At 44.1% G+C, this 26,041-nt stretch overlaps 1 protein-coding gene across 3 annotated transcripts in view; it reads left to right on the top strand.

The window, feature by feature from the left end:
• ADAMTS20 (ADAM metallopeptidase with thrombospondin type 1 motif 20) overlaps positions 1-26,041 on the top strand; it is a 306,378-nt gene that overhangs the window by 162,743 nt on the left and 117,594 nt on the right. For all 3 annotated transcript variants that reach the window (XM_056573961.1, XM_056573960.1, XM_056573962.1), the window contains exons 11-15: positions 1,204-1,308; positions 9,132-9,277; positions 15,844-16,025; positions 16,123-16,259; positions 23,986-24,103. In XM_056573961.1, coding sequence (XP_056429936.1) covers positions 1,204-1,308; positions 9,132-9,277; positions 15,844-16,025; positions 16,123-16,259; positions 23,986-24,103 — 688 coding nt within the window. The remainder of the gene's footprint in view (positions 1-1,203; positions 1,309-9,131; positions 9,278-15,843; positions 16,026-16,122; positions 16,260-23,985; positions 24,104-26,041) is intronic.

The following is a 26,041-nucleotide window of genomic DNA, read 5'->3' as shown; positions in this document are numbered from 1 at the left end:
CAAGCAGAGAGCTTCAAAGTAAAAAAAATGCAAAATTTTCAAATTTTTCATAAAATGTTGGGATTTTTCACCAAGAAAGGATGCAAGTTACCACAAAATTTTACCACTATGTTAAAGTAGAATATGTCACGAAAAAACAATCTCGGAATCAGATTGATAAGTAAAAGCATTCCAGAGTTATTAATGTTTAAAGTGACAGTGGTCAGAATTGCAAAAAATGGCCGGGTCCTGAGGTGTAAAATGGCTGGGTCCTTAAGGGGTTAAAGTATATAAAAACTGTCAGAGGATGAAGCTGCAGTATTTCACCCAGTCTATGAGGAAAAACTAGACTTGTTGCCCATAGCCATACAACCACTCCATATCCATCATTCATTCAGAAGATACAGCCTCTTTCCATAGCTCAGCACTGTTGAGACAACCCATGCAAATTCTGTTCATAGGTGTCAGGTGGTAATGATGAAAAGAAAAGATTTACATTTTTAATAAATAAGGCCCAGTGTTTTGGTAAAATAATGTGAAAAGGAAGGGAAACAATTCATCCGATTGCCTCAGAAAACACAAAATTGCTTTTCCATTTCACCAGGAGAACTCGGCAAGCATGGGGGAATAAATATGTTCATATATCTGCATATACAGAAACTGCAAATATACATCTATATGTGCAGCTATTCAAGAAGTTAATGGAATTTTTTTTTTATTAAAGGGGTTATCAAGGAAAATGTGTGTATATATATAAACTTTTTTTTGTATATCAACTGGCTCCAGAAAGTTAAACAGATTTGTAAATTACTTCTATTAAAAAAAATCTTAATCCTTTCAGCACTTATGAGCTTCTGAAGTTGAGTTGTTCTTTTCTGTCTAAGTGCTGTCTGATGACACCTGTCTCGGGAACTATCCAGAGTAGAAGCAACTCCCCATAGCAAACCTCTTCTACTATGTGCAGTTCCCAAGGCAAGCAGAGATGTCAGCAGAGAGCACTGTTGCCAGACAGAAAAGAACAACTTAGCTTCATCAGCTGATAATTATTGGAAGGATTAAGATTTTTTAATAGAAGTAATTTACAAATCTGTTTAACTTTCTGGAGCCAGTTTTTATATAAAAAAAAGTTATTTCCTGGAATACCCCTTTAATAAATGCACCTGAATCATTTAACTGCAGATATAAAGAAATCACATAAATAATAAGTAATTTGTTTTCTAACAGAAACAGTGTAAGCGCTTGTGGTGCACAAGTACAGAAGGAATGCATAAAGGATGTTTAACTCAACATATGCCTTTAGCTGATGGAAGTGACTGTGGTCCTGGAAAGGTATGAACTTACGTTTTTAGGTAAAAGAGTTAATATAAAATTGATATATGTATTAATGGATTAGTCCAAGAATAGCCTTTTTTTGTTTTGATCAGAATTCATCCCATATAAATCCTAGGGAATAATACAGTATACAATGTCCTGGGGGGGATGCTTTTCGTTTGGGATTCACTAAAATATAACTTTTATTTTTTCATTTAAAATATAGAAATTATAGAAAAATCACTGTGGAATGCATCTGATGAGTACTGTTTATGGTCAGTGGCAGGTCTCTCACTCCTTCCCAATTGGAGTTCACAAACTCTCTCTATATTGTATCAGATCAGATGTCTTGTATAACACCTTATATCAGGTCATATTATTAGGAAGGACCACTGTTTAAAAACTTTCCACCAGCCTCCCCGACGTTTCACCAGAACACTGGCTTTGTCAAGAGTTAAAGGGTACCTCTCATCAAATAAACTTTTGATATATTTTAGATTAATGAATGTTGAATAACTTTCCAATAGCATGTTAATGAAAAATATGCTTCTTTCTATTGTATTTTTCCCGATCAGTCCTGTCAGCAAGCATTTGTGACTCATGCTGGAGTCCTAAACACTCAGAGCTGCCAGCCTGCTTTGTTCACAGCCAAACAGGCTGTGAACAAAGCAGGCTGGCAGCTCTGAGTGTTCTCCTTTGTGAACAAAGCAGAATGGCAGCTTGTAGTGTTTAGGACTCCAGCATGAGTCTGAAATGCTTGCTGCCAGGACCGGGAGGGAGACCCCTAGTGGTAATTTCTTCAAAGTGGAAAATTAAATAGAAAGAAGCATATTTTTTTAATAACATGCAATTGTAAAGTTATTCTGCATACATTAATCTATAATATATCAAAAGTTTTTTTGTTGAGAGGTACGCTTTAATCAGGCTACTAGTAGGTAATAAGGGAAAAATTGTAGTGCTGGTCAAAGGGCTGTCATCAGAAATTTTGGGGCCCCTTACACAGCTCAAGGCCCAGCTCAAAGCCTGGGCATAATCTGCCAGACAGCAAACATATTATGCTCCACACTTTTTCAGCACATTCCCACCTGTTCCTTAGCCTCAGTTCCCCAAATAATGCCCACTTGGTGCCTTGCATAGTATAAGGGAGTAGATAAGTGTGTTGGGGAGAAAGGGTAGGGGGACTGGGTAGTGATGGGTAGGTAATTTCCCCTCCCCTATTAGGTATTGCCCCCATTAGATAGGTAGTAGGTGAGGCCCCCATGTTGGTAGTATGCGATGCCCCCGGTAGGTAGTAGGGCTGCACGATATGGGGAAAACGTGCAATTGCGATTATGGGCCTAAATATTGCGATATCGATATGCAATGCAATATAATAAATAAATGAGGAAATCCCGCCATTTCATGTCCAATCTATCTCCCCCCGTCACATTCTCCCCTCATGGTCACATCTTCTCCCATCACATTTTCCCCCTTTGTCACATTTCCCCCTCCCTCTGCCGTATTCTCGCCCCTTATCACATCTCACCCCTGTCACATTTCCCCTCCCCCTGCCACATTCCCCACCTTGTCACATTTTCCCCCTGTCACATTCTCCCCCTCCGTCACATTCCCCCGTCACATTCTCCCATCCTGTCACATTCCCCCCCGTCACATTCTCCCCCCCCTGTCACATTCTCCCCCTCCCCGTCACATTCTCCCCCTCCCCGTCACATTCTCCCCCCCGTCACATTCCCCACCCCCTGTCACATTCCTCCCCCTGTCACATTCCCCCTCCCCTGTCACGTTCCTCCCCATCACATTCCCCCCCTGTCACATTCCCCCCTCCCCCATCACATTCTTCCCCCGTCACATCCCCCGTTACATTCTCCCCCATATCACATCCCCCCCTGTAACTTTCTCCCCCCGTCACATTCTCCCTCCCCCCGTCACATTCTCCCCCGTCACCCCCCCTGTCACATTCTCCCCGCCCTCATGTCACGTTATCCCGGCCCCGTCACATTATCCCATGCTGTCACATTCTCCCCCCTGTAGGTAGCTTTTTGTACTGAAGCAATACACTGGGTTTCCCGGGTGGTTTCCCAATCTCCCACCAGAATTGGGAAACCTAGTGTGTTTGCAGCCAAAAAAGACCTTTCCCCATCAACCAATCACTGGCTTGACATGTGACACAGCTGTGGCCAGTGATTGGGTTAAAAGGGAAAGGTCCTACTATTTGTATGGTAAAGAGGAGACACCAGACCGCATGGAGACGAACGGCATCTGCATGGACCGGGAGTAGGTGAGCAGAAGGTCTTCTTTTTATTTTTCTCCCTGTGCCCGTTTACTTAGCTCAGTGTTTTTCTACCAGGGTGCCTCCAGCTGTTGTGAAACTACTACTACCAGCATGCCTGGACAGCCTTTGCCGGTCCGGGCATCCTGGGAGTTGTAGTTTTGCAACAACTGGAGGCACCCTGGTTTGGAAGCACTTACTTTTAGTATTTAAATTTTGTTTTTACCTGCTCTGGACGGCCCCTGCCCGCAGCAGCACACGTGAGTCGTCCCGAGCAGATAACCACAAGCTTTCCCGGGAGGCCGTATCGCTATATCGCAAAAAGCAAAAATCACGATTCGATTGTTTTTGCGATATATCGTGCAGCCCTAGTAGGTAGTAGGTAATGCCCCCAGTAGGTAGGGAGTAGTTAATGCCCCCAGTAGGTAGTTCCCCCAGGTATTAAATGCCCCCAGTAAATGCTGCTCTCCAGGTTGGTAATGCCCTTAGTAGGTAGTGCCCTTTGTTATTAGTGCCCAAGGTAGGTGATGTCTGCAGGTAGGTCGTGCCCCCAGTAAATAGTGCCCCCAGTAAATAGTGCCCCCATGTAGCCCACATATCATCTAAAAAAAATTAATAAAATCACACACCTTTCTGAGGCCGAGCTCTCAGGATCCTCCGAAGCGGTGTGGGACTTCTCTGGCAGACTGCATGATGAAATTACGTCATCATGCGACCTGCAGTGTAAGTCTAAGCTGATGTACATACATTACGTACGCAATTTGCATACTGTATGTTCAGAAGCAGAAGACCACTTTTTAAACAGCTTCTGAAACTGCAACTGCTGCATGGGGGTGCAGTGGGGGTCCGGGCCTTCTGGGAGCCTAGGCCCCTAACTAGGGTACTGGCTGTACCACCCTGACTGTTGCTCTGACTGGTCAGCTTAGAGTTGCAGTACCTTGTCTGATATGTCACATGGCTGGATGGAATATGTAACCCAATGTTTCCAGTGATTCAACCACAACCTTTTGTCAGTGAAGCTGTTTTCAGTATGCAAAGTGTAGGAATGAGTGCTCTGGACACTAGGATTCTGTGAAACAACTTGTAAACTTTACTGGAACAGGTGCCATTTCAATAAAATGTATTGCTTTGGTATAGCATGGAATGTTACAGCTTCTTAGCCAGAAGAATGTATATTCGACACTGTCCCTTTAATTAGTGCTTAACCCCTTAAGGACCCAGGGGGTGTGGGTATGCCCTGGCTTCCTGGTAGTTAAGGACCCAGGGCGGGGACCGGACCGGGGTGACTGCGGATATCTATCAGCAAGCACCCCGTGCAAACCCCTGGGGGGGTCCTGAGACCGGCGATTTGTGACGATTCTGTGTCAGTCGGGTCTCTGGTGACCCTGTGACCTGGAAAAAAAGTGTGAATGGGGCTGTCAGAGACAGCCCCATTCACCCTTACCCAGCAGAAGTGAGGTGGCACGGGTGCCACCTCATGTTCACGTGATAGATCGGTCCGGCGGGGGTCCCCTCAGGAGCGGCAGCGGCGGTCTCGGTGGCAGGAGCGGTGGCAGCAGCGGCCATGGTCCCAGCGGCAGGATACAGCAAGAGGTGAGGCCTGTTCACTCCTGTTGTTGCTTAGCAACAACTCTCAGCATGCACAGCCAAAGGGCATGCTGGGAGTTGTAGTTTTGCAACAGCTGGTGTTCCATCTACAACTCCCAGCATGCCCTTTGGTAGTCTGTGCATGCTGGGGGTTGTAGTTATGCAACAGCTGGAGGCACAATTTTTTTTTTATGAAAAAGTGTGCATCCAGCTGTTGCATAACTACAACTCCCAGCATGCTCAGACTACCAAAAGGCATGCTGGGAGTTGCAGCAATGTGCCTCCAGCTGTTGCAAAACTACAACTCTCAGCATTCCCTTCCACTGTCAATGCATGCTGAGTGTTGCAGTTTTGCAACAGCTGTAGACACATTGGTTGTGAAACAGAGTTTATGTCCTAACTCAGTGTTTCGCAACCAGTGTGCCTTCAGCTGTGTCAAAAATACTAATCCCAGCTTGCACTGAGAGACTGTACATGCTGGGAGTTCTAGTTTAGCAACAGCTGGAGGCGCACTGATTGCGAAACACTGAGTTAAGTAACAAACTCTCAGTGTTGCGCAGCCAGTGTGCCTCCAGCTGTTGCATAACTACAACTCCCAGCATGTATGGTCTGTCAGTGCATGCTGGGAGTTGTAGTTTTCACAATAGCTGGAGGTTCCCCACACCCATGTAAATGTACAGGGTACATTCACATGGGCGGGTTTGCAGCAAGTTTTCTGCTGCAAGTTTGAGATGCGGCAAATTTTCCGCCGCAGCTCAAACTCCCAGCACGAAATTCACTGTAAACCCGCCCGTGTGAATGTACCCTAAAAACACTACACTTACACCTACACAAAATAAAAAGTAAAACACTACATATACATCCCCTACACAAGTACACACCCCGCCCCCCCCCCCCCCCCCCCCCCAATAAAAAAAAAAGTCTTGTACGGCACTGTTTCCTAAACGGAGCCTCCAGCTGTTGAAAAACAACAATTCCCAGTATTGTCGGACAGCCACTGACTGTCAAGGCATGCTGGGAGTTTTGCAACAGCTGGAGACACCCTGTTTGGGAAACACTGCGGATGCAAATCCCCAAAATAGGCCTCAAATGCGCATGACGCTCTCTCGCTTTGGAGCCCTGTCTTATTTCAAGGAAATAGTTAAAGGGGTACTCCGCCCCTAGACATCTTATCCCCTATCCAAAGGATTTCCGTACTCCAGAAATTGCGTTACAAATTTTGGGGGGCCTTTTCTCTTTTTACCTCTTATGAAAAGGTACAGTTGGGGTCTACACCAGCATGTTAGTGTAAAAATGTTTAATTTTCTTACACTAACATTCTGGTGTTGCCCCAATTTTCACAAGCGGTAAAAGTAAAAAAATTATCCCCAAAATCTGTAACGCAATTTCTCCTCAGTATGGAAATACCCCATATGTGGGCGTAAAATGCTCTGCGGGTGCACAACAAGGCTCAAAAGTGAGAGCGCCATGTACACTTGAGGCCTAAATTTGTTGATTTGCACAGGGGTGGCTGATTTTACAGCGGTTCTGACATAAACGCCAAACAATAAATACCCACATGTGACCCCATTTTGGAAACTACACCCCTCACAGAATGTAACAAGGGGTATAGTGAGCCCTAACACCCCACAGGTATCTGCCGAATTTTCGTTTAAGTGGGATGTGAAAATGAAAAAGTGCTGGTGTTACCCTAAATTTTTCATTTTCACAAGGGAGAATAGGACAAAAAGCCCCCCAAATCGTGTAACCCCATTTCTTTTGAGTAAGAACATACCCCATATCTCTTTTGGAGAGAGAATTTGATTAGAATAGAAGTAGGGGGTCATGTGCATTTACACAGCCCCCATAATGCCAGAACAGTGGACCCCCCACATGTGACCCCATTTTGGAAACTACACCCCTCACATACTTTAATTTGGGGTACAGTGAGCATTTACACCCCACAGGTGTCTGACAGATTTTTGGAACAGTGGTCTGTGAAAATGAAAAATGTTTTCATTTGCACAGCCCACTTTTCCAAAGATCGGTCAAACACCAGTGGGGTGTAAATGCTCACTGCACCCCTTATTAAATTCTGTGAGGGGTGTAGTTTCTAAAATGGGGTCACATGTGGGGGGTACACTGTTCTGGCACCACGGGGGGCTTTGTAAATGCACATGGCCCCCGACTTCTATTCTAATCAAATTCTCTCTCCAAAAGCTCAATGGCGCTCCTTCTCTTCTGAGCATTGTAGTTCGCCCACAGAGCACTTTACATCCACATATGGGGTATTTCCATACTCAGAAGAGATGGGGTTACAAATTTGGGGGGGATTTTCTCCTATTTTTAAATTTGGGGGGAAAACTAGCATTTTTGTGAAATTTTTTTTTATCATTTACACATCCAACTTTAATGAAAAGTCGTCAAACACCTGTGGTGTGTTAAGGCTCACTGTACCCCTTGTTACGTTCCTTGAGGGGTGTAGTTTCCAAAATAGTATGCCATTTGTTTTGTTTTTTTTGTTTTTTGCTGTTCTGGCACCATAGGGAAAATGTTCTGGCACCTTCTTAAATGTGACATGCCCCCCAAAAACCATTTCAGAAAAACTCACTCTCCAAAATCCCACTGTCGCTCCTTCCCTTCTGGGCCCTCTAGTGCGGTGTTTCCCAACCCAGTCCTCAAGGCACACCAACATTCCGGGTTTTTTCATTGGAATAGAACAGGGGAAAATTAAAATCCTGGACTGTTGGTGTGCCTTGAGGACTGGGTTGGGAAACACTGCTCTAGTGCACCCACAGAGCACTTGACATACACATATGAGGTATTTCCTTACTTGAGAGAAATTGGGTTACAAATTTTAGGAAGATTTCTCTCCTTTTACCCCTTGTAAAAATTCAAAAACTGGGTCTACAAGAACATGCAAGTGTAAAAAATGAAGATTTTGAATTTTCTCCTTCAATTTGCTGCTATTCCTGTGAAACGTCTAAAGGGTTACAAAATGAAACCATAATGGGGTATTTCTAATATGAAGGCCCTTCAATTCCTCTACAAACCTCAACTGGTCCCTGAAAATTTTCGATTTGAAAAATTTTGTGACAAATTGGAAAATTTATGCTGAATTTTGAAGGCCCCTCCTGTCTTCCAAACATAAAAACATGTCAACTTTATGATTCCAACATAAAGTAGACATATAGTATATATGAATCAATATATAATTTATTTGGAATATCCATTTTCCTTATAAGCAAAGAGCTTCAAAGTTTAAAAAAAACAAACAAAATTTTCAGTTTTTTCATAAAATTTTTGAATTTTTCACCAAGAAATGAAGCAAGTATTGACAACATGTTACCACTAACATAAAGTAGAATATGTCACGAAAAAACCTCTCAGAATCAGAATGAAAAGTAAAAGCATCCCAGAGTTATTAATGTTTAACAGTGACAGTGGTCAGATGTGCAAAAAATGGCCGGGTCCTTAAGGGGTTAAACAACTTTACTGAATTTACCAATCTTGAGATGCTTCTTTTTTGTGTAATGACTAATGCAGATGTAGATACAAATTTATATGAAGTCTGGTTCTTAAAGGTGTGCTCCGCCCCTAGGCATCTCATCCCCTATCCAAAGGACGCGGAGTCCCGCCACTGAGCACCCCTGTGATCTCTCCTGCAGTCATGGAGAGATCATGGGAGTCCCCAGCAGCGGGACCCCCACGATCAGACATCTTATCCCCTATCCTTTAGATAGGGGATAAGATGTCTAGGGGCGGAGTACTCCTTTAAGTTTTCAGTTCAGTATTACTGAAACAACTGTTGAGGATATTCACTCTGTTAAAGGAGATCTCCAAGATATATAGTTAACAATCTCTAAGGTAGGGCTTGGGTATGAGACAAAACATGTTATTGTACAGTAATGGCCTAATAAACAGCTTTTAACAGTATACAATGTTTTGTATTTTCTCTTATCTTTTTATAACTAAATGTGTATTTCATTTTTTTTTTTTTTTATAGCATTGCCGCCGCGGTCTTTGTGTAGACAAAATATCGAATACCCGTCCAGTGGATGGTGAATGGGGTCCTTGGGAGCCTTACAGTTCATGTTCAAGAAGCTGCGGTGGTGGAATAAAAACTTCTGCTAGATATTGCAATCAACCTGAGTAAGCTGTTGAACTGATGCGTTCTCTATATTTTCATGTAAAATGTATTCATGTAAATTTTACTTCTGTCCATATATTTATTTTTTTGCGCCAGTGAAAAAAATGTGGAATTTTATCATATTTATTATTTATCTAAATGTTCTTATTAAACTTCCATTATTACTTTTCATTCTTTGGAAGGGAATAGATGGACATAAGTATCTGTTGTACAGAGATGTTAGAGACATTTCTAATTGCTCATGCACAAAGCCATATTATGGTTTCATTTTGTACAGAGCCCTGGTAGGGCTACTATAGAAGCCTCTATTGCACCTATGTATGTCTCTGATTCCATGAAGTCATATTAATTTGAGTCTAATATGAAAATTGTTCATTTGTGCACATTCTGTCTCTTGGGCTGTTAAATAGTTTGGTGAAGGGGAATTCATTATGTTATGGCTTCTTTCTGTGCTTATGTGTCCCAAATTTGTGTACAAATGCTCATTGGCACAAACATGTTGCAACTTTTTCATGCTTTATAGCAATATTTTCCAACCACTGAGCCTTCAGCTATTGCAAAACTACAACCACCAACATGTCCGAAGAGCCTTTGGGAGTTGTAGTTTTGAGGCACACTGGTTGGGAAACACTGCCTTATAGTGGATCTCCTCCTTAACACCATCCTTAATAGTGTATCCCTCCTCACCCCTACCACCCTATTACCTATTCTATATAGGGCACCCCCACCTCCCCCTGAGGTTCACTAAAACGAATAGTGGTGAACTTTACGTAATAGAGCCGTTAAGAGATTTTCCTCTTTTTGTTAATGTTGTATTTTGTTCTGTACTTATATTTTCAGCAGCTATATTAATATTTGTTTTCTTTAAATGCCATACATGAAATGCAAAATTCTTTAATTTTGTACATGAAGCTCAAGATCTACTTGTACTTTTCAAATATCTCAGGTCAAATATGCAGTTTGATCTGTGGACATTTTGTTATAGAGCAGGAGGAGCTGAGCAAATTGATATATAGTTAGGAAACTCTTCACTAAAACTATTTTAAGGGGTATTCCAGGAATTATTTTTATTTGAACATGCTACAAGGGCTGTAAAGTTAGTGTAGTTCATAGTATAGTGTATGTACCTGTGTGTGATTGTGGTCTCGCAATTCTTCCGTGATTTTTGCCCCATTATTTATTTTTAACAACATACAAAATTACTCAGGTCTCTGGTTTTCCCAGGTTAGTGCGTCGAGACATGACATCACTAGTCAGGTGTGCAAAGGTAGCCTGTCTGCTTCAATGGGTGGAGCGACCACTGGGTAGGAGAGAGAACATTTTGCAACAGTTGTAGTCACCCTGGTTAGAAAACACTGGTCTTTTGAACTGAATACAGCTCATGTGTGTTTCAGTGGGTGGGGTGGCTAATATGTGAGAGGGAGGAAAGTGACCTCACACTTACAAACTATGAAACTATGGGATGTATAGTTTAAGAGAACGAACTTCAATAGGAAATGCCCAGTTCACAAAAAGATAGCCACAGCGTTATGGTAATCTCACAACATAGCCATTTAGCCCCAAGACAAGTGCAGATCCTTCCTAAGCATGTCCATTACTGTCTGCCAGGTACTTACTAAAATCACCTTATAGTGGATAACCCCTTTAACGACCACGAGCATACCGTATGTTTACGCTCGTGACCAGCTCCCGTTATGTAAAGCATGCTCAGGAGCTGAGCGCACTTCATACCCGGCAAGTCCCGGTTGTTATCAGCAACCAGGACCCGCGGCTAATACCGCACATCGGGCTGATGTCCGGTATTAACCATTAAGTTGATTGCGGCGTCTAAAACGGGAGAAAACTGTTGCCAGTTAGCTTAGTGGGCTGTTCGGGACAGTTGAGAGGACAGCGGGAGGCTTCTTACCTTGCTCCCCGCTGTACGATTGTCGCTCTGCTGCTCCATGCCTGAGATCCAGGCTCCAAGGATTGCATGTAATAGTCCCCTATGGGGACTAAAAAAAAAGTTTATAAATGTGATTTAACCCCTTCAGTAATAAGTTTGAATCACCCCCCTTTTCCCCAAAAAATAAGTAAATATGTAAACAAAAATAAACATAGGTGGTATCACAGCGTGCGTAAATGTTCGAACTATAAAAATAGAATGTTAATTAAACCGCACAGTCAATGGCGTTCATGTAAAAAAAATTCCAAAGTCCAGTTGTGTATTTTTGGTCAATTTTATACCCTAAAAAAATGTATAAAAAGCGATCAAAAAGTCCCATCAAAACAAAAATCGTACAGATAAAAACTTCAGATCACGGTGCAAAAAATGATACATCCCTGTATCAGGAAATATAAAAAAAGTTATAGGAGTCAGAAGATGACAATTTTACACATACTAATTTTGGTGCATGTAATTATAATTTTTTTTAAAGTAGTAAAAGAATTTAAAACCTATATAAATTAGGATAAAGTGGGGTAGGGCAGAGGAGAGATGAGCACCACCAAAGTCCCGGCACACACTCCTGGAATACCACAATGCTGAACAATAGAACTTGAATAACCTCCTCTATATGTCCCATACAGCGTTGCTCGCAAAAAAGGCTAAATACAGACTGCGTGGAAATAGACAATAGTAGCGCCACTCACTGTAGTATGCAGGGATTCTTTATTGAAGAGTCAGTGTGCATGGACAGTAAGAGCTGGAGTGATCCAAAGAAAAGAGCAACACTGTGTTTCACAGGCGGCTTCTTCCGGCTCTATGCCGTGACGTGGTGGCAGCGCTCATGATATACGCGAATCGGCTAACAACACTAATCTAGCGCATGCGCACCACGCTCGATACATTGACAACAGCGGAGCGTGGGCGTAATGCCACCTGAAACTTCAGGAAACATAAAACCCGGAACGGGTCACAGGCAGGGACGAGTGAGTACATGCAAATATGGCAATAAAGAGGGGACATACATAATGAATAAAAGGGGGATGGCAGATAAATATTAAACTAAGCAAAAAGAGAGAACAGCATTAAGGTAATCAATTACAGAAAAATGCTCATATCAATTTTGTCATTTAAACCAGGTGGACCATGGCATCGGTTCGCCGAATACAGGTGGCTTCTTTCGTAATGTTTTATGGCGATCACTACCATTTTTGGGTATAGGGACCGCCTCCAGACCTGCGAAGCATAAAGCCCTCTGGTCTTCACCATGGCTAATTATTACATGGTCTATAAGCCTTGGGCATCCTTGCCCAGTTCATATGGAACAAAAGCGTTCTTGAATGCGAGTGTACATACAGCGGATATTTTTTACACTAATTGTGTACCTAAAGTGCTAGTCCGCTTGTACGAGAAAAGTGGTTTATTGAGTGCAATAGCTCTAAGATCCGGGTCATTTTCAATTAGGTGCCAGTGCTTCCTAATAGCTGCTTGGATGACATCATTCATGGGTGTATGCTGGAATTAAAAAGTTAAACGTTTAGGATTGAGAGAGATAGAACTAGCATGGGACAAGAATTCAGATTGGGGACGCAGACGAACTCTATCATAGGCTTCCTGTACGATCTCAATAGGATAGCTTCTGTTAATAAGACATCCTGCTAATTCATGAGCCTGGATTTTAAACTGCCTGTCATCACTGTGGAATCTCTTTAGACGGACGAATTGTCCGTATGGTAGAGCTTTCTTGACGTGCGGGGGGTGATAATCAAAACGGAGGAGTGCATTGGTAGCTGTCTCCTTCCTAAAACCAGTGGTGACTAAAATGCCTTCTTTGGCTTCCACTCGTACGTCAAGAAAATTAAGAGCTTTATTTCCAAAGTCAGCAGTGAATTGCATGTTCATTTTGCAGTCTCTATATAAATACTCGACAATCTCTGAAAACTGTGAAGGGGACCCTGACCACATGACGAACACGTCATCTATGGATCTCAAAAAAGTAATAATATATTTGGCAAAAAGGTTCTTTTTTTCTCAAAGGCTGCTAAAAATAGATTGGCAAAAGAACATGCGACCGGGGTTCCCATGGCTGTGCCGGAGTCTTGTCTGAACCATTCATTCTGGAATTTAAATGCATTATGGCCCAAAATGAATTATAGTGAGTTGCCCATGAAAGCCACATAATCTGATGATTTACCTATCTCTGTGAGGAAATCTCTCACCACCCGGCCCCCCCCCCGTGGCCTGAGGGATCCAGGTGTAGAGACTCTCTACAGCTACGAAGGCAAGATGGAAATCTTCCTGCCAAGGGACACCTCTCAGTGCTCTGAGAAACTCTCCGGTGTCCTTCAGGTAAGTGGGTAACAAAATTAGAAACATTTTCAATATCGGAGAATTCAGTGTCATGCAATGCTTCAGCGAGCTCGCACAAAAGTTCAGCATATTCTCCAATATCAGGCTCCAAGTCAGTAATTACTTTGAAGCCGAGCCGGCCCACTTTAACAGGCAATTCTCCTTCCTTCTTAGGGAGTATTGGAAAAGTCTGTTTGGCAAAGTGTTTTTTGAGACCGATCTTCCTCATTGATTTAAATAAGTCTATCTAGAAGTTTGCAAAGTCAAAATCTTCTGTCAAGCAGAAGCTGAAACTTCTTGACAATAAAGACAGGCAATCAGGTGACAGTACAGTATCCGATAAGTTGTATTTATATCGTGCTTACCCGGCATTTCTAGGACCTCCAGGAGACTGGTTTCCTTTTGGCCGGCCCCTATTTTCTTCCTCCTCCGGCCACCCTGCCGAATCCTCCTCCTAAAGGGGCAGAACCTGAGGGTTGTGTAGATGACATGCGGGTGTGATTCTGGGATGCTCTAGAATCAGAATCCGTCATCCAGAATTATTGGGATCTTTTTTTGAGATTGCGGTTACGCCTCTTTTGCTGTCTGCGATTTCCCCAATCAAAAATTAGGTCGTTAGCATAATCCGCTTTATCCCTTATGAATTTGTCCCTTTTCCTCTCTTTAATTTCTGCTTAAGCAGTAAGAAGTTTATTATCCAGTTTCTTATTCACTGCATCGGATAACTCCCCTGATAAACGTGTACGCAACTCTGTTTTGGGCAAGGATCTGGAGGTGGTCACTATACCCAAAGATGGTAGTGATCGCCATTAAACATTACTTAAGAAAGAAGCCACCTGGATTCTTCGAACAGATGCCATGGGTCCACCTGGTTTAAATGAAAAAATTGATACGAGCATTTTTCTGTAACTGTTTACCTTAATGCTGTTCTCTTTTTGCTAAGTTTAATATTCATCTGCCATCCCCTTTTTTTTTTTATATATGTCCCCTCTTTATTGCCATATTTGCATGTACTCATTCTTCCCTGCCTGCGACCCGTTCTGGGATTTATGTTTCCTGAAGTTTCAGGTGGCATTACGCCCACGCTCCGCTGTTGTCAGAGTATCGAGCGCAATGCACATGCGCTAGATTAGTGTTGTTGGCCGTTGCTGTGGCGACATGCGCTGATGATGCGCGCGATTCTCGTATATCATGAGCATCCCGGCATAGAGCCCGAAGAAGCCGCCGGTGAAACACAGTGTTGCTCTTTTCTTTGGATCGCTCCAGCTCTTACTGTCCGTGCACACTGACTCCTCAATAAAGAATCCCTGCATACTAAAGTGAGTGCCGCTATTATTGTCTATTTCCACGCAGTCTTTATAAATTAGGTATCCTTGTAACCATATGGACCTACAGAATAAAGACATGGTGTCATTTTTACTGAAAATTGCACTGCAGAGAATCGGAAGCCTCCAAAAGTTACAAAATGGCTTTTTTTTAATTTTGGCCCACAAATATTTTTTTCTGGTTTTGCTGTAAATTTTGTGGTTAAATGATTGATGTCATTACAAAGTACAATTGGTGGCGCAAAAAATAAGCCCTCTTATGAGTCTGTAGGTGCAAAATTTAAAGCGTTATGTTTTTTAGAAGGTGATGAGGAAAAAAAGTGCAAAAACGGGAAAACCCTGCGCCCTTAAGGAAAACTGTCAGCTTGCTCCCTCCGCACTAACCAGTGGTACTGGCTGATGGTGCTGGGGATGCTGATAAGTTTGATGCCTACTGTGCCCGTATCCGCCCGGCACTTTGACGCAGCGCCGCCCAGCTTATCACTTTTCCGCTCCTCCTCTCCCTCTTCTTTACAGAGCAGGGAGAAGAGGGAAAGGCGGAGGGAGGGGAAAAATATTGGTGAGCTGGGCGGAGCTGTGGCCGATGATGCCAGAGTGCCAGTTACCCTGTCTGTGCCAGTTAGCACCTAATTAGCATATACGGAAAAACAAAGATTTTGGCCGGGCGGATCCGGGCACGGTAGGCATCAAACTGATCAGCGTCCCCAGTATCGCTGGTTAGTGCGGGGGAAACAAGCTGATGGCTGGCTCTGGGGTTAAGAATACAGTAGGTAGTGGTTTTGTTATTGACTGCTACTTCTCTATGGACACTCAGGTTATAGTGAATCTTTTCCCACAAAACTATAAAAATGTTGTTAAGCTTTCTTTGGTCTGTATCATACTACTTGTATATAGGACAGCATGATGACCATGACAGGTTTATTTAAATATGTTCTTAAGATATTAATTTTGTTACTGTAAATGATTGCAGGCCAAAAAATGGAGGAAAATATTGTGTTGGAAGGAGGATGAAGTTCCGATCTTGTAATACTGATTCATGTCCCAAAGGAAAGAAAGATTTTAGAGATGTGCAATGTTCTCAGTTTGATGGCAAACATTTTAACATCAATGGTCTTACAACAAGTGTAAGGTGGATCCCAAAATACAGTGGCAGTAAGTATATATTGTGTTGTCTTCTTCTCCATAATAGTATGAAGGTTACTGAAACAGAAACTTCACAGTAACAGAGAATAAATTATTATTTGTACAGTCCTAATGAAAGATCGGTGCAAGCTGTTTTGTCGTGTTTCTGGGACATCATCATATTACCAGCTGAAGGACAGAGTTATAGATGGCACACCTTGTGGTCCTGAAACTGATGACATTTGTGTTCAAGGATTATGCAGGGTATGAAATGCTAATTTAACAATTTCATTTTTTTTACTTATCCCTAAGCTTAGTATATCTTGAGGTGTATGGTGAGAGATTACCAGCTTTGCACAACAACATAATTTGATGACTCTGTCAGGAGATGTATATGCTGTGTTTGTCTTTGTGTACATCTAGTGATTGTTACATACATGAAGCCTTTTCAGTGGTCTTAAAGCATGTTGTGATATTGGGTTGAATTGCTTTCATAGGAGTTCTTGAAGGGATATTCCAGGAAAAAATGTTTTTAATTGTTTTATATCAAATGGCTCCAGAAAGTTAAACAGATTTGTAAATTACTACTATTAAAAAATCTTAATCCTTCCAATAATTATCAGCTGCTGATGTTGAGTTGTTCTTTTCTGTCTGGCAAGTGCTCTCTGCTGACATCTCTGCTTGTCTTGGGAACTGCACAGAGTAGAAGAGGTTTGCTATGGGGATTTGCTTCTACTCTGGACAGTTCCTGAGACAGGTGTCATCAGAGAGCACTTAGACAGAAAAGAACAACTCAGCTTCAGCAGCTCATAAGTACTGAAAGGATTTTAAAAAAATTAATAGAAGCATTTTTTTTTAAACTGTAATATTTATTAAGGTTTTTCACAGAAACAAAAGTAAATAACAAACAAAGCTGAAGCAGAGCATGGGACGCAGCCCAATGTAAGCATATCAAAAGCTAATAATGAGCCAATGATGAGATCAGGGTAAACTTATTAATAAGAAAAACACAGAGACCATCCCCAACCTCGGGGCACATATCTAACCAATGGAACTTAAGGTAAAAAGGGAGACATACTGCACAATACATGGAGGAAGAAGCCCCCCAACAAGGAAAGACGGGGGGGGGGGTGGTAAGAACATAAACAAAAATGCACGAAGACAAACAGAACAAAACACAGTCACAATGGAGGGAGGGAGAGAAGGGAAAAGAAGAGAGGGGGATGGGGGGGGGTGAGGGAGAGGATCAAGGTGGCTGTCGGTCAGAGAAGCGGTCCCACGGCTCCCAGACTAAAAGAAAGGCAGGGATTGAATTATTTAAAGAGGCTGTAAGGTATTCCAGGGAGCGTATTTCCCGGATTCGCGCCAAGAGGTCAGATTCAGAGGGAGGAAGAGTCCTCTTCCAGCATTTGGCAATGAGTGTCTTAGCTGCTAGAAGAATGTGCATTGTCAATTTAAGCAGTTTCTTAGTGAGAGCAGGGTGAGGGAGCTGTAGGAGGTACACCAGAGGATCGAGAGGGACCGCTACACCCAGGACATCAGAGAGCAACCCCCGCACTGTCTCCCAATACCCCGTGATGAGTGGGCAGGACCAAAAGACATGAATTAGCGTATCCAAACCAACCCCACAACGCCAGCATTGGGGGGGGATATCAGGGTTCAGCCTATGCAACAGCTCCGGAGTATGGTACCAACCCATTATCAGTTTATATTGAGTTTCCCTATAGGCTGTACATATTGATGCCTTAGAAGCCCGCTCCCATATTATTTTCCATTGAGGGGGAGTGATAGTGGTGTCAAGAGTTTCCTCCCAACGGCTCAATATATCGGTGAGATATCAGGGTCCCCACCGGAGGTTGAAGGAGCAGGGAATAAATATCGGAGAGAAGACCCCTAACCTGAGGACCACCTCGGCACAACCTCTCAAATCCCGTAGGCAGTGAGACCACCAGGGAACCCAGTGTAGAGGACATAAATTGCTGTAACTGTAAATAATGAAAACGTTCAGACGAGGGGAGATCCCAACGAGATTGCAATAGATCAAAAGGCAGGAGAGTTCGTGAGACAGGGCCTACCACATCCGCCCAACAAAAAAGGCCCCTAGCCCCCCATTCCCGCACCATAGTGGAAGTCCGACCCGGGGGAAAGTCTGAGTGATAGAGAAAAGAGCGGAGAGGGGAAGAGGAAGAAAACAGTTTAAATTTGACAGAGCAGTAACCCCATACATATTTAGAGAACGTCATGGGGCCCAAAAGGTGGGAGAGAGTCGGAGAAAGGGCCAGTGGAGTCCAGAGAAGTGTGTTAGGGTGAAAGGGTGCCAGCCACAGCTTCTCCAGCTCCATCCAGCGGCTGTAGGCATGGTAAGAAGACCACGCCGCAAGATGGCGCAAGTGAGAGGCCCAGTAGTATTTCACTATATCCGGGACAGCCAGTGCCGCTTCCCATCCCAAATAAATTAAAAAATAGCCGTCTGCAAGGAACGCAGAGCAGACAGGGGGACCCGTACCGGCAGGGTTTCGAAAATTCGGAAGAATGGTAATTTTTACCGCTGCAATGCGACCAAAAAAGGAAATATACTGCAAGTGCCATTTCTCCATGAGAGCGCAGAGTTCCCGAAAGAGAGGCAGGTAGTTAGTGGAGTACAGAGAAGAGTAGTTGGAGGAGATCCACACCCCATGGTATTTAATAGCTGAAGGGGACAACCGGAAAGAGTAATTGGAGCGCACAAGACTAGAAAGAGAAGGTGGAAGGTTAAGATGAAGCGCCTCAGACTTAGAAAGATTAACCTTATAACCAGACAACACACTATAGTCATGCAGAACTTTATAGAGAGAGCAGGGAGGGATAGCAGAGGGTGTGAGAGTGTGAGAAGGACATCATCAGCAAACAAACAAACCTTAAAATCCCTATCATGCAATGAAACACCAGTAATGTCAGGATCCCCCCTGATCATGGCAGCCAAGGGTTCAATACAGAGTGCAAAGACCAGGGGAGATAACGGGCAGCCCTGACGAGTCCCATTAAACAAGGGGAAGGTAGGGGATGGAGTATGAGGGAGCTTAAGAGAAGCAGTAGGGGGGGAATAGAGACCCCGCAATGCAGCCAAGAATTTACCCATAATCCCAAATTTCTGCAAAGAGGAATGGCCACTCCAGTCTATCAAAAGCCTTTTCCGCATCAAGGCTAAGAAGTAATGCCTGGTCAGATCTCCGATTAATCAGGTCCACCAGACCCACCACCCTCCTGGTGTTGTCTCCGCCCTGACGACAGGGGATGAAACCAACTTGGTCCTTATGGATGAGGGCCGGAAGAAAGGAGCAGAGGCTAGTAGCCAACACCTTGGAGAAAAGCTTAAGATCAGAGTTGAGGAGGGCGATGGGCCGATAGCTAGAGCAATCGTGAGGATCCTTGCCAGGCTTAGGTATCAGAGTAATGAGGGAGTGGAGGAAGGATTGCGGGATCGCCTCTCCATCCATGAATGAATTAAAAAGAGGAACTAGGTGGGGTATTAAAAGAGAGGAGAACGTCTTATAATATAAGTAGGGGAAGCCATCTGGGCCAGGGGAGCGACCCGCTGGGAGAGATTTAAGCACTTCCAGGAGCTCCTCTCCAGTAATTGTGGCGTTGAGAGTATCCCAATCAGCACCCGACAGAGACGGCAAGCCACATCGGGAAAGATATGCTTCTAAGACCGCAGCTCTCTCCCCCGGGTCAGACGGCAGTTGGGAAGGAAGGGAATAGAGCTTAGTGTAGTAGTCAACTAAAAGACGGGAAATATCAGCAGGATGATAGTGGAGAACCCCTGAAGAATCCTTTAGAGCAGAGGGAGACTGTGCAACAACCCGGTCACGTAGATGCCTGGCTAACATAGTATGGGCCTTGTTACCCTTCTCATAAAAGCGCTGCTTAGCATACAGCAGTTGACGCTCAACCTTATGGAGAGCCAGGTCGCCCAACCGTGCCCGAGCCGCCACCAAACTACGTAAGGTCGACAGAGAAGGAGCAGACAGGAGGAGAGCCTCCAAGCGAGCAATCTCTGCACGAAGTTCCCGAAAGCAAGCCAGAGCATCACGCTTAAGTCTAGCACCCAAAGAAATGCAGTGGCCACGAACCACAGACTTATGTGCTTCCCAAAGGACAGCCTGAGAAGAGACCGAACACACATTGGTAGCAAAATAATCAGTGATACATTGCTGGATCGACTCCCGGGAAGGCAGAGTTTTAAGAAGAGAATCATTCATCCTCCAATGACAGGACCGCAGAGAAGAAGGAGCAGCAGAAAAAGAAGGACAGGACAATGATCAGACCAGGAGATAGGATCTAAGGAGGCTACCGAGAGCATGCGCACCAAAAAATAGTCAATACGTGTATGTAGCTTGTGAGGGTGTGAGTGAAAGCTAAAAGTACACTCCGTCGGATGGTCAATCCGCCACAGGTCATAAAGCGAGAAGGTACGGATCAGTCGTCGAAAAATAGAGGCAAGCCGCAGCTGGGCAGGCATAGGGGGAGCATTAGTGAGAGAGTGGTGGTTCAGCGATGGGGAGAAGATGAGATTAAAATCCCCACCCATTAACCATGCAGACGGGGGCACCGGTGGAGTCTGTGACGAACCCTACGCAGGAAAGGGATCTGAGAGGTATTAGGAGCATAAACATTACAAAGTAGAAGCGGGACCCCGCCCAGGACCCCCTGAAGTATAATATAGCGACCCAAGGGGTCGAGAAAGGAGGAAGAAACCTGTAGAGGGCAGGACCTAGAGATCAAAACAGCTACCCCCACAGTTTTCTTACCCGAGGGAGCAATGTAGGACTGAGGAAAGAGGTGGTGGAGAAACTGGAAGGATCCAGAATGGTCAAAGTGCGTCTCCTGAATAAAAACTATGTCAGCACGTAGGCCAACCAACTCTCTTTGCAATAAGCGCCTCTTGGCGGGGGAGTTCAGCCCCTTGACATTCAAAGAGACGCACTTAACCAGCTCGGCGTGGTCGAACTTGCTGCCAAACAGGGGGCAGGGGTGGAGGGGGAGACATCTGATCCCAGTCAGCAATTTTAGGAGTTGGTAGGTCCAGAGCAGTGCAGAATGCCTGGAGGTCAGAAAAAGAGCGAAGAACAGCAGAGCGTCCCTCTCTACGTTCTTGTAGACCAAACGGAAATGTCCAGCGGTATGGTACATGGTGGGATCGAAGGACTTCCAGGAGAGGGTGTAGCAAGCGTCTCTTTCTGAGAGTAAGCTAGGACAGATCTTGGTAAAGCTGGATCAGAGCTCCATCAAAGTCGAAGTTGCACAGTGATCTAGCTTTAGTCATGATGGCCTCCTTGATCTGAAAATCGTGGACACAGCAGATAACATCACGAGGAGTGCCCGTGGCAGATTTGGGGCATAGTGCTCTGTGAGCTCTGTCCAATTTGATCTTATGAGATGGTGGTTCACCGAGGATAGTGTTAAAGATGGTCTCCAGGGTGACAAAGAGGTCCTCCTCCCATGTAGCCTCCGAGAGCCCCCTAACCCTGATGTTATTTCGCGTACCCTTGTTGTCAAGATCCTCAACATGAGCGTGGAGATCACCCAGGAAGTCCTTTTGGGAAGCAATAGTGGAGTGGAGCTGAGAAATATAGGCCCCTGTTTGATCATGAGCGTCCTCCAAGTCATCCACACGATCCGAGACATGCTGAAGATCCCGGCGCATTTCAGAAATCTCTGCCCGGCAGGTCTCCTTGACCTCAGTGATAAGAGAGTGGAAATCCTCCTTGGAAGGAATTTGGGAAAGCAACTGGCTTAACTCCGGGATAGCAGCAGACAATAGGGAAGCCCCGGAGCAGGGTATACCCGAGCCAGGGATAGCGTCCCAGGAGGGTGAAGGTAGAGCCATATCCATGGTCAGGGGTGGCCGAGATAAGTGCCCAGGGACCCCAGGGGGGATTGATGCAGAGGACCTGCAGACATCTAGGCAGAATAGGGGAGTCTCTGTGGCCTAGGTGAGCAAGAAGGTAGGTAGCAGTCCGCCAGGGGGTCTAATGAAGTCACCGTTGGGAACCCCAGGAGGTCAGGGGGAGATCGAGGAGATGAGGAAGCAGCGTTCCCCTCAGGGAGCCCAGAGGAGGGGGGGGAGACTGAGCAAGGGGAAACAGCTAGTGCGGCTGCAGGGGGCTGTGAAGGCACCTGAGGGGGATCACTGGCCCCCACCACTGCGGCCCAGGATATGGTAACAGAGGGGCCTCCAGGGGATGTGGGAAAGGGGGTCACCAGGAGGGGTTGAGAGGCAGCAGAATGGAGAGCGGCAGGCTGTGAGGGAGAGCCCTCCGTCACCCGCGTGGAAAGCAGCGCTCCGTGCAGGGGAGAGCCGGCGGCACTTACTGGAGGCTGCAGAAGTGCACCCGAGACCTGTTCAGCTGCGCCGCACACCAGTGGAGGGGCCAGGGATCCGGGCACTGGAGGAGAAGATGTGGTTATCGGCAACAGCAGCGGAGTTGAGCCTAGGGTCCCCGATCGTGGCGGGCAGCTGTCCGGATTGGGGTCCCGTCCTGTAGCGAGGCGGCAGCTGGAATGAGAGGGGAGGCCCAAAGCGGGGCCTGTAATGGCAGACCCGGAGCTCAGGGCCGAAGCAGGAGGGAGATGCCACAGGCGCGGCAGGGGTGCGGGAGCTGGGACAGAGGATCTGGCAAGTGCGGAGGGGGTTCTGGGACGTCTGGAGTTTCTCCCCATGAGGGTGTAAAGTCACCAATGTGGGTATGTGGCTAATTAGTGGCCCACGGAGCAGGAGCTTCGTCACTGTGCGGCCATTCTCTTCAGCGCCAAGCCACGCCCCTAATAGAAGTATTTTACAAATCTGTTTAACTTTCTGGAGCCAGTTATTGTATAAAAAAAAGTTTTTTCCTGGATAACCCCTTTAACCATATTAGAGATGAGGTAATATCTGGAGTACAGGAGCATTTTATTTCAATTAAAACTAAATTTGGCTATGTTTTGCATGATCTAGACTAACAGAATAAATCAACACATTTAATCATGGGACAACCTATTTAATACATGTTATGGTAAAAACAATATACAAGGCGATTCAAAAGGAATGGTGTAATATAGCGTCAGTAATCATAACTAAGCAGCCATAACACAAATTTGTTAACATTTAAAAGACACAAGGTCTTTCCAAGTTATCTATAAACTACAAATATTCATAGTTATTTCCATTGGTGACACGGCAGATGTCTAGGTGGTAGTCTAGTTCTGTCCAGACGCATGCTAGCATATTCTTGGATATGGGCTGTTTCAGTGATGTGTCGTCTCAGGTTGTTCATATCCTGTGGCTATGGAGCAGCTGGGTAGTCCTTGATGTAGCCCCACAGAAAGAAGTAGCCAGGTTTTAGATATGGCTATCATAAAGGACATAGTGAATAGTTGTTTCCAGCATGGCCAATCCAATGTTGTGGTAGAGTTTCATTTAGGGATCGGCGCACATCCAAATGGAAATTTGTTTTAAATTAGAAGAGCAGAGGTTTAGGCGGTAATATCAGGAGTATTACTGAGAGAGTAGGGAATACATGGAATAGCCTTCCTGCAGAAGTAGTAGATGAAAATACATTGAAGGAGTTTCATCATGCATGGGATAAATATAAGGCTATCCTTCATATAAGATAGGGCCTGGAACTATTCGTAGTATTCAGAATATTAGGAAGACTAGATGGTGCGAATGGTTCTTATCTGCCGACATATTCTATGTTTCTATGAAGGTGGTTTGGCAGATCTTCCTCTATCTGTGGCATAAATTGACAGCCTTGTAAAATGCATGCTGTTACTTGAACTACATGCTTGAACTTAAGTTTTGCACCATCCTTTATGAATAACTCTGTATTTTCCCCATTGTGTTTTACAGCTATTTTTTAGACTAACAGTACCACTGTAATTATTTGTTTTAGAGCAAATAGTACCATATATTTTAAGTATATTTATGTGATATTGTCTGCATTAAATCAGTTTCATTCTCTTCGTTTAGCAAGCGGGCTGTGACCATGTTTTAAATTCCAAAGCAAGAAAAGATAAATGTGGTGTATGCGGGGGTGATAATTCTTCGTGTAAAACTGTAGCAGGAACCTTCACTAAAGCTCTGTATGGCAAGTAGATCTTTAACGTTTTCACTCTTTTGTCAACTTTATATCTAAATTCTATTATTTTAAAAATACAACTATAAAATTGATAGCTGTCTTTAACTGTATAGTTCCGTACTTCCTTTGGTTAACATTTCTCTTGTCTTCTTGACGACATGTATGTGTGTCTTTATGGACTATGAACCGAGCTCTCTTCATATCCAGAAGCCGACATTCACCGCTAATGGCAAACATCAGCGATCACGCTAATGTCCATATTTTAACCCTATAGATGCCTAGATCAATCTTACAGTTGAAAAGACAGATGCCGGGGCATCGGGGATCTGGTCACGACCTCCACAATGCAGTGCAGCGGTCCTGATCATAGACACTTGGCTAATACAGTTTGCCTTAGACTTTACAAGCAGAGTGCTGATTTCACTGATCAGTGCTATGCTCCCTGCGGCAATATCCAAACAATTAATATATAGCATTAATCAAATTGCACAGTGAATGGCGTAAATGTAAAACAAAATACCAAACACCAGAATTGCAGATCTTTTTGTCACTTCATATATCAGGAAAAAAAAAAAAGCGATCAAAATGTCCCATCTACACAAAAATGATACCGATAGATCTAAAGATCACACACAATGCAAAAATGAGCAGTCATATAGCCCCGTGTAGGGAACAATAAAGTTATATGGGTCAGAATTGGGCAATTTGAACCATACTTATTTTCTTTAAAAAAGTTCCTATTTTTAAAAAGAAGCAAAATAAAACAACATACATTGGGAATTTTTGTAATCTCATTGACCTCCATAATAAAGATAACAGATTTTTGTTTCATTACACCACACAAATATTTTGTTCTACTGTAGATTTTGTGGTAAGAGTGATGTCATTACAAAGTACATTTGGTCCCACATAAAACAAGCCATTGTAGGTTGAAAAATGACAGTTATAGCTTTGAAAGTTTTTGATTTGTATATATACATGTACATCTATATACGGTTCCCAGAGATTTAAAGGGGTACTCCGGCGCTAAGACATCTTATCCCCTATCCAGTGGCGGGACCCTCGCGATCAGGCATCTTATCCCCTATCCTTTGGATAGGGGATAAGATGTCTTAGCGCCGAAGTACCCAAAACCAGGAGTGGGTCCAAAATTATGAAAAATATGCAAATTTATATGCAAATTTATGGTTTTCCTCTGTGTCTGTTCCACTCTTGGTTTTGGGTAAAATACTATGTGTGATCCCAGCCTCAGATGTTTGTTTTTGCCTTTTAGTTATATTGTGGCAAAAACAAACAGTGGCAAAGCTATAATACACTGCTCAAAAAATAAAGGGAACACTAAGATAACACATCCTAGATCTGAATGAATGAACTAATCGTATGAAATACTTTCTTCTTTACATAGTTGAATGTGCTGACAACAAAATCACACAAAAATTATCAATGGAAATCAAATTTATCAACCCATGGAGGTCTGGCTATGGAGTCACACTCAAAATCAAAGTGGAAAACCACACTACAGGCTAATCCAACTTTGATGTAATGTCCTGAAAACAAGTCAAAATGAGGCTCAGTAGTGTGCCCATATGACCTCCCTACAATGCCTGGGCATGCTCCTGATGGTATCCTGAGGGATGTCCTCCCAGACCGGGACTAAAGCAGGATGGAGCACGACATGATGTCCCAGATGTGCTCAATCCGATTCAGGTCTGGGGAATGGGCAGGCCAGTCCATAGCATCAATGCCTTCCTTTTTCAGGAACTGCTGACACAATCCAGCCACATGAGGTCTAGCATTGTCTTGCATTAGGAGGAATCCATGGCCAACCGCACCAGCATATGGTCTCACAAGGGGTCTGAGGATCTCATCTCGGTACCTAATGGCAGTCAGGCTACCTCTGGCAAGCACATGGAGGGCTGTGCGGCCCCCCAAAGAAATGCCACCCCA

The sequence above is a fragment of the Hyla sarda genome, chromosome 4, assembly GCF_029499605.1.
Source record: "Hyla sarda isolate aHylSar1 chromosome 4, aHylSar1.hap1, whole genome shotgun sequence".
NCBI lineage: Eukaryota > Metazoa > Chordata > Amphibia > Anura > Hylidae > Hyla > Hyla sarda.
This window is presented reverse-complemented; position numbering and strand designations above follow the sequence as displayed.